Here is a 14,261-nt window from a genome sequence, read left to right on the forward strand (position 1 = left end):
CTCACTTTGTAGACCAGGCTGGCCTCGAACTCAGAAATCCGCCTGCCTCTGCCTCCCGAGTGCTGGGATTAAAGGCGTGCGCCACCACGCCCGGCTCTCTCTTTATTCTTATCTAGTCAACCTGCCTACCTCATACCCAGCTGCAAGCCTTTCTCTGTGTTCAAGGCCTCACCATTCTTAACCCCGGCATCTCTTTTAGCCCTAGCATCTGGTTTTTACTGAACTACTAGGAATACAATGAAGCCCAAACATTAAAGACATTGTACATATATAAGTACAAAGTAAAAGCACAAACCGTAATGAGTACCACACCAAGAACAAACGTGGAGTGAAATGGAAACATATAATTTTAAAAACTGGTTAAAAACCAAAGGCCAGGAATATTTTCCTTAAAATATTTAGGTAATAGGAGCTGGGTCCTCTACTACAGCAGAACGAACAATATTTAAGTTGACACACAAATGAATCAGAAGTAGCTGAGTAAAGACTAGCAAAGGGTGGGTACATGTAGGAGCATATGGTGGTCTGAAAAGCCTGACTTACTCAACCGATCAAGGGATCAAAGAGGAAACCATGGGGTGCCTAGAGAGTGGATAGGGGCCAATTTATTCAGGACCCACAGGTCTAGTTTTATCAAAACTATTAAAGGATTTTAAAGGATTACTTCCTTCAAGAACTTGTCATATTTACCACTGCTTAAGTTGAAGCAAGTTAGATACCATGTATTATCATGATGGCCAGGAAGATGGAGAGAAGGCTTGAAATAGCATTTGGGGATGAACTACATAGTGTTTGGGAAGAGGGAAGCAAGCAGGGGAAAATGCTAAAGTTATCTTTCTATTGCATGTCTTAAAAAATAAGTGTGGCATGCAAAATTTCCCAAAAGGAGAGTAAAAGGAGACTTGGTAGAAAAGCCCTAAGGTTTCTTTTTTATGATGTTTTATTCATAGTGTTTGTCAGATGCCCACAACTCTATAAATATTTATTGTTGAGTAGAATTTCAGACATATAGTCAAATCTTAAAATACTTAAAGACACTTTTAGCTACGTTTCTCAAAAAATATGAAAAAAAAAAAACCTTAATGCAAAGCCTGGCTTGTTGTCTTTTTTAATATATTTTTATTAATTCCTTGAGAATGTCATTCAACAGGTTTTGATTATATTCACTCTTCTCCCCACTCTCCCCAGAGCCCATCCCACTCCCCTTCCCACCCAACGTTGTGTCCTCTCTTCCCCCAACAAGACCACTTTGTGCTGCCCAGATATTCTTGGCAACAGCCTGGGTTATTTGGGGGTTCCCATGGGAACCCTTTGACCAGCAACTCAACTAACTGTAACCCATTCCCAGTATTGAAAGCTTCATTTGGTGACAAGAGATGCCAGTTGTGGCTCTGTCTCCCCCATTATTTGGTGATTTCATTTAGACGTGTGTGTGTGTGTGTGTGTGTGTGTGTGTGTGTGTGTGTGTGTGTGTGTTTTAGGAAGTTTCAACTGGATTAGGTTTTCCTACCACCACTCAAATTGTCCTTTATATGAGCCATCTCTCCCCGTGTCCCCTTTTCCATTCTCCTCCCTGCCTGATCTGACCATTCCAGAAACACCTCATCCATTCATAACTGTCTATTCTATGTCCCTTTCCTAGGGAGATCTGTTTCCCTCCTAGTCCCTCATTCTATACCTAAACTCTGTGTTTCTATAAATAGCAGCTTGCTCATTATTGATTTAACAACTAATATCCATATATGAGTGAGTGCATCCCATATCTGTCTGGTTTACCTCATTCGGGATGATTGTTTTTTCCCAGTTCCATCCATTTGACCTGTGAATTTCATGATTTCAGTTTTTTAATGGCTGAGTAATATTCCATTGTGTAAATGTACCACATTTTCTTTATCCGTTTTTCTGTTGAAGGACATCTAGATTGTTTCCAATGTCTGTGTATTATGAAGAAAGCAGCAGTGAACATGGTTGAGCAGGTGTCTCTGTGGTGGGATGAAGCATCCTTTGGGTACAAGCTTAAGAGTTGTATACCTGACCCTGAGGACCATCAGTTACCACCTTTCTGAAGAAATCCCCACTAGTTTCCATACTGGATGTACAAGTTTTCACTCTGATTAAGTGCTCCCCTTGTTCCACATCCTCAATCAATATGAGCTGTCATTTGTTTTATTGCTTCATCTTAGCCATTCTTGCTGGTCTAAGATGAAATCTCAAGGTAGTTTGATTTGCATTTCCCTGATGGCTAAGGATGTTGAACATCTCTTTAAGTTTTTCTCAGCCATTCGAGTTTTCTCTCTTGAGAATTCTCTGTTTAGATCTGTACCCCATTTTTTTAATGTGATAGAGGGTTAATATTAAAAATATATCAAAAATATTCTGTATATATATAAAAAACCTAAACAATGTCTGTGTTTGAAGAAACTGAGATCACAAGACTCTTGTCTTGTTTTCTTAGCGTTTCCTCAGGATTCTCTTCATACAACTCCATTCTTGGACCATGTTCCAACAATTCCCACTTTGTCTTCTGTTAGGCTCAATGTATCTAGTTTTATGTTGAAGTGTTTGATCCATTAGGAGTTGAGTTTTTTGTAGGGTAATAAGTATGGATCTATTTGCGATCTTTCACATGCAGCCATTCAGTTTGACAAGTACCATTTATTGAAGATGCTTTCTTTTTTCCAGTGTGTATATCTGGCTTCCTTACCAAATATCAGGTGTCCATGCATGTGTAGATTTATGTATGGGTCTTCAAATTAATTTCATTGATCAATATGTCTGTTTTTGTGTCAATACCCATGAAGTTTTTACTACTATTGCTCTATGGTACATCTTGAAATCAAGGATGGTAATACCTCCAGCAGTTCTTTTATTATTCAATGTTTTCATATGAGGCTGAAAATTGTCCTTTCAAGATCTGTGAAGAATTGTGTTGGAATTTTGATGAAGTTGTGTTGAATCTGTACATTGCTTTTGGTAAGCTAGCCATTTTTACCATGTTAATCCTATTGATCCATTGACCCGTCCAGCAGGTCCAGTTATTCGAGGGTCTCGAGGGGACCTTCCCCTAAGAACCAAATCGGGGGAGGGAGAGACGGACACCAAGTGCAGGAACGACTCAGGAAGCAGTCTGAGTGGCATCAATGTGTCACTGTATTCAGCAAGGCTCAAGGCTTAAATGCACAAGCAAAAGGGGAAGTACTTCTCAGCTGGAGGAATGGGGCATCAGAAATGCACAAGCAAAAGAGGAAGTACTTCTCAGCAGGAGAGATGGGGCAGCAGAAATTTTTCTTTTGGTGACTACACGGGCAAGCAGGAACTTGGTGGTATCAGGGTATATCTTGTGGTCAGGACATCCTGCGCTGACTTAGGGCTGGAACAATCTGTGGTTGTTCTCAGAGCGGTGCGTCGGTGGCCCAGTTTTGACCCCCTTTTCTCCTGGTGGGGGGGGGGGAGGCCCAATTCAGAGATCAGGACAATTGTGTTGTCTTAATAGCTCCCAGCAATCCATGAGCATGGGAGATGTTTCCATCTTCCAGTATTTTCTATTTCTTTCTTCGATGACTTGTGTTTATCTATACATGCTTGGCTAGAGTCACATCAAGATATTTTATATTTTTGAGGATATTGTAAAGGATGTTTCCCCAATTTCTTTCTCAGTCTATTTGTTTTTTGTATCTATCAAGGCTACTGATTTTGTGAGTTAATTTTATACCCACCTACGTTGCTGAAAGTGTTTATCAAAAGGGAAAAAAAACCTAATGCAATTCCCTAGTGGAATTTTAGGGTCACTTGTGTATACTATTTTGCCATCTGCAAATGGAGAAACCTCAACTTCTTCCCTTTTAAGTTCTATTCCCTTGATCACCTGTAGTTGTCTTACTGCTCCAGCTAAGACTTCAAGTACTACATTGAGGTATGAAGAGAAACAAGAACCTGGTCATGCTTCTGATTTTGGTGGGATTGCTTTTGAATTTCTCCCCATTGGAGTTGATGTGGGCTATGGACTTATTGTAAATTGCCTTTAGTTTGTTAAGTTATGTCCCTGTATCCTAATCTCTCCATGACTTTTATCATGAAGAGGCATTGGATTTTGTCCGAGGCATTCTCTGCATATAATGAGGTGATCACATGTATCTTTTTCTTTCAGTCTGTTTTTATTGTGAATCACATTTATTGATTTATATATGTTGAACCATCCCTGCATCTCTAGGATGAAGCCTACTTGATCATGGTGAATGGTCTTTTTGATGTGTTCTTGGATTTATTTTGCAAGTAATTATTGAGAATTTTTTGCATCTATGTTCAGGAGAGAAAGTAGTCTGTAATTTTACTTTATTTTATTTTTTGTTGGGTTTTTGTGTGATTTAAGTATCAGGGTCATAAGACAAATTAAACCGTGTTCCTTCTGTTTCTATTTTGTGAAATAATATAAAGAGTATTGGCATAAACTCTCCTTTAAAAGTCTGGTATAATTCTGTGCTAAAACCAGTAGACTTCCATATGATTTTTTGAAAGCCTTTGGTGTTATCTCTCCCTCCCAGTTTCCCTCGTCTACCCTGTCCTCCCTGACCAATTTTCTTCTCTCCTATTTCATAATTTCTGTTTAACCCTTTATCATTGGTGCATAAAACTCTCAGAGCTTAGCTTTTTCTACTACAAAGTCTTGATATTCTTCATTTTCTTTGTGAGTGTTTACAGTGTACCATAAAACCAGCCACTTTTCTCTCTTTGCCCCTAGTCTTGTTGAGAACACAAATCGAAATCCTCTGTGGGGTCTGGAGAGGTGGCTCAGCCACTAAGGGCACTTGCTGCTCTTTCAGAGGGACCTAAGCTTGGTTACTAAAGAAAGTCCTCTCTAATTGATCATATTTTCTTTAGACACACATTGAACCTCACTCACACTACCCTTCCTGTCCATCCCTGTTTGAGGCTATTTGTCTTCCTCATTTATTTTGAATCTTTTTATTGTGCACCTGATTTTATCAAAAGAATGTTCAGGCTTATCCTTTGTGATGCTCATTGAGATTTCTTGATATGGTTAGATTGTTCTCTTTATCAAAATCCAAGCCAGGGAAGCAATTACATTTGAAAACAGTTTTATGGTTTTTATTTTTTAATGTTTTATATATAATATATGAAAAATCATTTTAACTTATTGCAAAGAAAACCTCACAACATAAAATTTGATATAGGTATTGTGTAAAATTTATCTATAAATTATGAATATAGGTCAAAGTGGCAGGCAATATAAGATTTTTTTTCCCCTGCACACTGAATGAAGTGCTTGGCGGAACTGAGCATTGCCAGCGGTGTTTAATCCCTGACCCCTTAAGGGAAAGGTCATTTCTTAGCCTAGGTCAGTTTCATTAAGAGAAACTGTCCTTTTACTTACTTCAAATAGCTTAAACAAACTATCTACGGGAACTGCAGAGCTTAAGCTATTTAATGAATTTTAATAGGAAAAAACACACAGAGAAAATCATCAAAACAAGAGAGGGGTGAGCAACACTAAATGGGTTTTAGTGGAAATTTGCTTTTAGTGGGAATTTGCTCATTACTTACTAGCTTGCATCTACCAAAGGCAGGCAGGTTTTTTTTTTTTTTTTTTTTTTGGTTTTTTTTTGGAAAGCTTATAGGTTGGTCTGTTTGCCGGGCTGAGAGAAAATGAAAAAGTAAGGATTAGCTTTATTAGAAGCATTTTTCTCTCCCAAATTAGTTCTCACTGGAAATTCTAAAGGCCTCGGTGCTTCTGCCACCCTTTGAGACTCCTTTTACAAATAGTGTCTTCCGTTGAAGAGCTTCTAAGGCTACGAGGGAGGCTGTCCTCCAAGGGCCTCAGTGTTGGTGACCGCAAGAGAGATAGAGCTCTGGCTGAGTTGGTAGGATGCTCGCCGCTGAGAACTCAGGAATCATGTGTGTAAACTCATCCCTAGCACTAAGCTTGATGCTGCATGCCTGAGTCCCAGCACTCAGAAGGTGGAGATGGGAAAGTAGGTTAAGGCTGACCTGGGATAGGTGAGTTTCTGTTTAAATATAAGTGGATAGATAGATAGATAGATAGATAGATAGATAGATAGATAGATAGAGTGTATATATAATATATATGGTGAAAATATCTGTGTGTAGGAATCATAGGGATTACAGGGGGAAAACTCAGTTCTTGCTTTCTTCACTCTCTCTCTCTCTGTCTCTGCCTCTCTGCCTNTCTNNCTCTCTCTCTCTCTCTCTCTCTCTCTCTCTCCCTCCCTCCCTCCCTCCCTCCCTCCCTCCCTCCCTCCCTCATACAAATGATATTCACTTACTTCACTGTCCTTTTCCTCTTTTCTTCACTTTTCACACTTTTAAGAATTACTGGTTAAGAGCACTGGCTGCTCTTCCAGAGGTCCTGAGTTCAATTCCCAGCAACCACATGGTGGCTCACAACTATCTATTCTGATACCCTCTTCTGGCATCTAGGTGTACATACAGGTAGAGCACTCATATACATAAAATAAATCATAAATATATAAATAAATCTTTTTTTTAAAGAATTACACTTTTGTGACAAAATATATACAACATAAAATTTGTCACTTTAATTAAGGCGTGTCAATGACCCTTGACTCAGAATTGGGTTTATGTCCTTATAAAAAGTCTTCATCCTGTTAAAACTACAGTAAGGTAAAGGTAAGGGCTTAGAAAGCCTGAGCCCTGTTGACTTTGGGCTGCGTTCTCCTTTCCTTATGCCGCTGACTGGGAATTGCTCCTGGATGTCACCATCCAGCATCAAGCTCTCGAGAGAATCTTACAGCGGCCTAGAAAATATCAAAATTTAAAATATACGTTGTGCCACGTGTAATATTATTCTCACACCTTCTGAGAGTTACAAAGCAGGTAATTTGAGGCACTGTCTGGTCGAGGACTGCCTATAAGTGTCTACTTGAGTACTACTAAATGTGTTCACGTTATTGGGTCTTTAGCAAAGAGATACACAGCTTTCAATGACACAGTGCGTGAAAATCTGTGAAGAAATGGGGCTTTCCTTCAAAATGGCTCCTATGCCTTTCCCTCTGCATAAGAAAGAAATTAGAAAGTATTCCTCTGGCTTGTCAATCATTCCTGGTAACTGCAGAATCCTAAAGATACGTGAAAATGCAGTAAGAACCTTTAAAGCTTGAATCATATGTCTAGGTGGTTTTCCTGCTAAATGAATCACCTCACGTTTTGCAGTGGGCATTCAGTATATCTATCAGCTGAGAAACAGACGTGCATTTCAAGATTTAGTTCTATTTGGAGAACTTTCGGGGAAATCTCAAAAAGCTCTTCTGGCGTTGTTCCACATTGATACGGTTGTGAGTCGCTGCGGATGCTCAATGTGTACTGGTCCTTTATTCAACGGGGTGATCTTCAGACTGTTCATAATCTGTTAGCCTGTGAAAGCAGCTGTAAATTATCACAGAGGCACAAGCCGTTGTGGTTGTAGCTCACACAGTTCACAGCTGGCTAAAATTGGCAATTACCTTCCAGCACTACAAAAGCTACCCAATAGGGAGACCCTCCAGAACAATGCCAGTGGATGTCTCCATGTTTTATGAGTCAAGCGCATAGTATCTTCACAGTAGGGGTTTGCCATCGAGTTCTGGAGGTAGCCAGTGTTTGCAATAGCCTATCATGTGTGGCATCTATGGGAGCTCACTTGCCAACTCCCAAAAGGATTGAAAAGGCCAGTGGCAGGAGTGATCATTTGTTATTTTGTAGTAGGGACAATCTTGACTCATTACAGGATGACTCTAGTTAAACTCTGTGTGTGTGTCTCTGTGTCTCTGTGTCTGTATGTGTGTGTGTCTCTGTGTGTGTCTGTGTGTGTGTGTGTGTGTGTGTGTGTGTGTGTGTGNTGTGTGTGTGTGTGTGTGTGTGTGTGTGTGTGTGTGTGTGTGTGTGTGTGTGTGTGTGTGTGTGTGTGTGTTAGAAAGCTTCTCTGGTAGTAGGATTCTGCATGGCTTCTTTGAGATGTTTTCAGTGTTTACTTGCTCTCCAGCCTGTTCCCTCCTGTCCCCTGCCTCTCATCTCTCTCCCCGTTTAACCCCTCTAGCCTTTTATACCACTGTATTCTCTCTCCCCTCTCTTGAAACCCACCTCCTAGGTAACCTCTAATTCCTGGATGGCTACGGCTATTCCAAATGGAATACACATACCTAAGATTCAGATACTTTCCACAAACGATATAACACATAAAACATTTTGTCTTTCTGGGCCTGGGTTACCTCAGAATGATTGTTTCAGCTCCATCTGTCTACCTGGAAATTTTGTAATTTTGTCTTTCTTAGCCCCTGCCTGATAGCATTCCACTGTGTAAAGGTATCCATTTCTTCATTATCAGCTCACCAGTTGATTGGCATCTAGGCTGTTTCTACTTCATAGCTGTGAATGAGCATCCGTGCACATGAACAGACAGGTATCTCGCTGTATCCTGGGTTAGCCTATTCCTCGTCTGTGAGACGTTTCCACACTGATGTCTGTACTGGCTGAACCCGTTCGCGCTCTCATTAGGCTTGAATCTGTGTCTCTCATTCCCTACACGCACACCGGCACACGGCATTTACCTTAGATCACAGCCATTCTGATTGGAGGAAGCTGAAATCTCAACGTAACGTTAATCTGCATTTCCCGTGCGGCTGTGGATGTTAAATATTTGTATGTGCTTTTCAGCCATTTGTCTTCTCTCGAGAATTCTCTATTTAATGTCATGCCCCAATTTATTGCTGAGTTGTTTGTTTTCTTGATGTTTAGTTTTTCAGTTCCTTGTGTAGTCTGGCTACTAACCCGGTCTGATGTACAGGCTGTCTTCGCCTGCATGACAGTGCCCTTGAAGTCCCATTTGTCAGTTGTTGGCCTTAATGTCTGAGCATTGGGACCCTATTGAGAAGGTCCATTCCTTCACCAACGAGTTCAAGGTTATCCCTCCTTTCTCCTTGGTCAGACTTAGAAGACCAGGCTCCTGCTTGATTTAGAGTTGAGTTTCACACAGTATGGAAGGTGAAGATCAACTTGGCGCCTTTTTCATGTGGTAATCCAGTTTGACCAGCACCATTTATTGAAGATGCTGGGTGGCAGTGCTTCTTGTTGCTGTTGTTGTTTTTCCTCCAATATATATTGTTGGCCTCTTTGTAAATGTGTAGACCTATGTGGGTTCTTCAGTTCTATTCCACTGATTAATATGTCCATTTTTATGCCAGTACCATGCCGGTTTTACTATAGATCTATAGTATAACTTGAAATCCAGGCTAGTGATATTTCTAGCTATTCTTTTATTGTTCAGGATTGTTTTGCCTATCCTGTGTCTTTTGTGTTTCCATATGAAATTTAAAAATTTTTTTTCCTTTTGTGTGAAAAGTTGCATTGGAATTTTGATGAAGACTGCATTGAGTCTGTTTGTGCTTTCTGTAGGATGGCCACTTTCACAATATTAACCCTGCCAGTCCATGAGCATGGAGGTGTTCTCACCTTCTGGTGTCTTCTTCAATTTCTTGCCTTAGTGTCTTAAAGTATTTTCATTGTATAAGCCTTTGGTTAGATAACTCTTGAGGCTGTTGTGAATAGAAGTGTTTCCCTGATTTCTTTCTCAGTATGCTCCTTTGACTTGAAGTATCAAGTGTCAGAAATCTGTACTGAAAAGAGCCACTCTAAGAATTCTGCTTAGGAGGAAGCACTGTGGCCTAGAGCAGCACGATGCAGAAGTAGTCCTGGGTCCATTCTGGCCATAGGGCTCTGCATCTCTGCAGTCCCATCCTCTGTCCAATTCTTGATGAACAAGCATCCAACCCAACCCAGGGATCTATGAACATGCAGAGTTCTCAGGTTTTCCTAAAGCAAGATTCCAGACAATGAAGGAAATAGTAAATAGTTCATGCTTTGTCCCACAGAAAAGGATGGATTTGACATGCAGTAGAAGCCAGCTGCTTTTTAAATGTTCGCTAACTCATATAAGTTCGTTCCTGCTTGGGGTTGTCAGATTTAGTAAATAAAAATATCAAAATCACAGTTAAATTTAAATTTAGGCAAGAAAAATATTATGGTCCATGAAATATATCTCATGCTGTATATGAGACATACTTGGGCTGCAAAATTGTTTCCCTGAAATGTACATTTAGCTAGACTTGTTCTATCTTACCCAGCAACTGTGTGCCCTAGTTTATTTACAGCTGTGATTAGTTAACATATAATTCAATGTGAGGTGGAGTTGCATATAGTACTTCAAGTTTATATGACTCCAAAGTGACCAGATCTTATTTATTTTTGTTTGTTTGTTGTTTATAGTTGTCCAGTATACTTTATATGTGAATGCATCTGAATTTCTCTCTCCGGTTCATCTAAACTTTCTCGTCTGTAACAACTCATGTTGTATTTAGTTCGGAGTGATACCTTGAAGTCATCTGCTTTTGTGGTCTCAAAACTCATGAAATGTGTTTGAATTTGTAAATTCTGCTGAACATGGCAGACAGTAAATGACCGATGTTCACATAATGAGACAGATAATTAAACAATAATTAACCCCTCAGGAGAAGTCTAATATTCAAATCCTATAGCAGTGAGAGAACTAAAAGCCAGAAACTAAAATACAAAGAAGCCACCATTCTTATTTTAAAGAAAAAAAAAATCCCTTTTCTTTATGGCCTTGGTTTTAGAAGGAGGAAGGCCTTATTCTAAAAGACCTGAGGAAGAGGAGTTTATATCCCTTCTTGTTTCTGTGGGGTAAGCAGTTAAAGGCCAAAAACACACCTGTCTCGTCAAACCAAGCCTCGTAAAATGCACAGGACAGGGAAAGTGAGGGCACCAGGAAAAATGTGTGTGATTCAGGAAACCAGGGGACGAGTGTCCCTGAGGTAGAAAAGGCAAGAACAAAATGCAGCAAGCAATTTTTCAATAAAGGTGTAAGTAGAAATTACTGCACACAGTCAGTATCCGCAGATATGTGTAAGTATGAAGTGTATATGTGTGAGGCTTCCCAGTTGTCAGAAGTCTGTGATCTCCGCTCACCAGAAAACAAAATCAGAAATAAACCTCAATATAATAACTTGAATGTCTCTTAAACAACTTAAAAGTTTTCACTTTTTTCTTTGGAGTGTTTTTCCTTAAATGTTCTTTCGAATAGACTAGGTTTCCTAGAGAGGCCATGAAGAAATTATAGTATATGACACCTTTATAATATATAATATTTGACCCAGTCCATTATAGTATTTCTATAGTCTGTCAGCGAGGCCAAGCAGAAGACTGGAGGTTAATCATGTAGAAAGCATGACCCTCTGACTTAAGACTAAAGTGCGTATATGTATACATGCTTTTTATCAGATTGGTTTAAATGTTTATAGCATAATTTGCCAAAGAAATATAAGAAAGTGTACTGGTACTTCCTCCTACCTCTCTCTGAACTCCTCGTTGGTAACATAGAGAGAGGGCAGCCTCTGACACTCAGTATTTGTCTGCAATAGACATAGTCCAGAAAGCAGCTCAGTGAGAACAGCCAAGTCCTGGGTCCAGCCCGAAGGGAAGCGTCGTAGGGAGGGAGACTGTAGTGTCTGAGGATGAAAGGCCATAGGTTTACCATCCGGCCCGCCTCCTGGCCTATGCCTCTTTCAGGCCCTTCCGGTTCTGGCATCATAACTGCCAAGGGGTCAGGTGATTATACATCTTCCATAGGAGGAATAATTTTTTAATGACATATGTAGAGACAAGACCCCCACCCCCATAACAGAGAGAGACCACTTTCAGCACTTTTACATCAAAGTCAGAGAAACTCCCAGGACCTGGCAAGTAACTCAGCAGCTTGATGCCATACAGAATAGGGGGAGCAAAGGAAATCTGAATGTTTGGATATTGTAAAAATGTACAAGCCATATATTTTCTCAAAAAAGAACAACTCTCATTGGCAATTTTTTTTTCAAAAGACAAAGAGAATGTTGAGTGGCTTAGCCTCCTTTCACACATCTAAACTTGGGGTTAATGTCTTTGGCGTTTTACAGAATGGTCAAGGGAAACCACGTATGTAGTCTTCAAGTTCTGCCCTCAGTTCTTTTAAAAATGAATGTGGTTAAGTCCTTATAGCCAAATCACACTAACTAGAACTTATTTTAGGGCATAAAAAAAGACCTAGGCACAGAGACAAATGTTAATCTGCCAGGGTGGTGATGACATCTGAATACCGGCTCAGCTGTTCCACAGAAGGCTGTAACACGTGACAAACTACAGTGTCTTCTCTTCTTATGGAAGGGATCATCTTCCCACACTGGACCACTGAGGGATAATTAGCATTTTTGACATACCCGAGTTGGATTGCTTAAGCATCTAGATAATTCTGTGTCCGCGTTTCTGCAGATTTTTCCTGTAAATGGGTCATGGTTGTCAAGTCTTCCCATTTTGGAAGTCTCAGCTTTAAAGATGATAAACATGGTTTGAGGTACAGTCTAAATGACTCACTTTTATTGGACATTTTATTAAACCTCACCTAATATTAATATGAGCAAAACTTATTGAAAGGGAGAAGATATGGTATGAGAAGAAGGTAATTTGGGCATGGCAGATTATGTTTTGGATTATTAGGGGCAGTATATGTCAGTACCAACGCCATTATATTGAAGCATCTTTTCCCTTCCATTTCAAAAACAAACACTGCCCTGCTTGGCATGGTATGTGCTAGCATCGTGGTATAAAGAAAATAGAAACTTGAAACAGAAGGGCATCAGTGGAGAGCAGCAGCATGCAAGATTTAATAAGATCTGAGTCTTTTTAAAATGTATTTATTTATATGTATGTGAGTGATCTGTCTTCACACACACCCAGAAGAGGGAATCAGATCCCATTAGAGATGGCTGTGAGCCACTATGTGGTTGCTGGGAATTGAACTTGGGTCCCCTGGAACAGCAGCCAGCACTCTTAACAACTGAGCCATTTCTCCATCCCATGATCCTGAATCTTCATAGAGATGTATTAATTCTTTTTAAATATAAGAATAACAAATATTTGTTGTTTGTAAAGTACAAAAAATAGGTCCAAAACCTCAGAATTATTTCCTACCCTAAACCAGGGTATTTACCTCTAAAAACTCTAACGTTGTACCTGTCTACTCTCTCCATCTCTCCTGCTCCTGCTGGGTGACAAAGACCCCTAAGCATGACTCAAGGTTGGGGCTTCTGAAGCAGACATTTGCCATTACTACACAACTCTTTTTGCACCTCAGGATTCCCAGCTGCCAAATGAAGAACATTTTCCTTATAGTCTCAGTGACATACTTCCCAAGAGATTCCTTGTGCTCCTTGAAGAAGCCATACAGCCCTCAGAGGGTCTGTGGTGCTCTAAGCTCATTTGAAGTGAAATACAATCCGCATAACACCGTACAATGTGTGCCTGGAAGTGGGATGTGTTTTCAAAGCTCAAATTCTGTTTTCTCTCTTCCAGGTTTCTTTTCTCCATGGAAAACTCCAAAGCCTGTAAGTTGGAATTCCCATGCGTCTTTCTTTATCTCTATCTACTTTTTTATGCCTGTTAAATAAAACAGGGAATTGACCTTAAATGTTCTTCCAGCCCTGAGATTGATCCCAGGGTATCAGAAGAACAGACCCTGTGTGATTTCTGCCCTTTCTTGTCCTCAAATACAGGGAAAAGCCATGTTATTTTCTATAATTATGCCCATTTTTAAATGTTTTATATTCTAAATTTGTATCTTATAGTTGATTTTTAAAAGTATTTTTTTAACTATGACACAAAGGATACTTATGAACAAAATACTAAATATGACCTGTTTCCAATTTCATGTTCTAACAACTTAGTAATAGCTTTTAATGCGTACTTGTTATAATTAATGCTGGTTACATATGGACTGTAAGGTATGATGACCCAGAAGGACACTAACAATATACTCTGAGCCTTCCCAGTCAGAGTATACTGCAGATCACTACTACCAGGATAATGCATATCTGCAGGGTCACCTTTTCCAACCATCCAATACAAGAATAACTCATCTTCTACTTCTATAATTGTCCCCATTACAGTTTCAATATGATGTGACAAAAATACCTTATAAACCTTTTGTTTTCCTTATCACAAATACTATATTGTCATGTAGTCACATTAAATTTTCAAAACAAATGCATACTATCGGGCTGAAGGGCTTGTCCTACAAACTAAATTGGTTTCCAAACATTTGTTTTCATTTTTATTTACATTCTGATGTCTATAGAAAGAAATATATATATGTGTGTGTGTGTGTATGTACTTACATTCTAGCT

At 39.6% G+C, this 14,261-nt stretch overlaps 1 protein-coding gene across 7 annotated transcripts in view; it reads left to right on the top strand.

Moving 5' to 3' along the window:
• Magi2 (membrane associated guanylate kinase, WW and PDZ domain containing 2) overlaps positions 1-14,261 on the top strand; it is a 1,402,993-nt gene that overhangs the window by 1,206,813 nt on the left and 181,919 nt on the right. For all 7 annotated transcript variants that reach the window (XM_021161942.2, XM_021161940.2, XM_021161941.2 and 4 more), the window contains one exon: positions 13,432-13,463. In XM_021161942.2, the coding sequence (XP_021017601.1) occupies positions 13,432-13,463 (32 nt within the window). The remainder of the gene's footprint in view (positions 1-13,431; positions 13,464-14,261) is intronic.

Source organism: Mus caroli, chromosome 5 (genome assembly GCF_900094665.2).
Source record: "Mus caroli chromosome 5, CAROLI_EIJ_v1.1, whole genome shotgun sequence".
Taxonomy (NCBI): domain Eukaryota; kingdom Metazoa; phylum Chordata; class Mammalia; order Rodentia; family Muridae; genus Mus; species Mus caroli.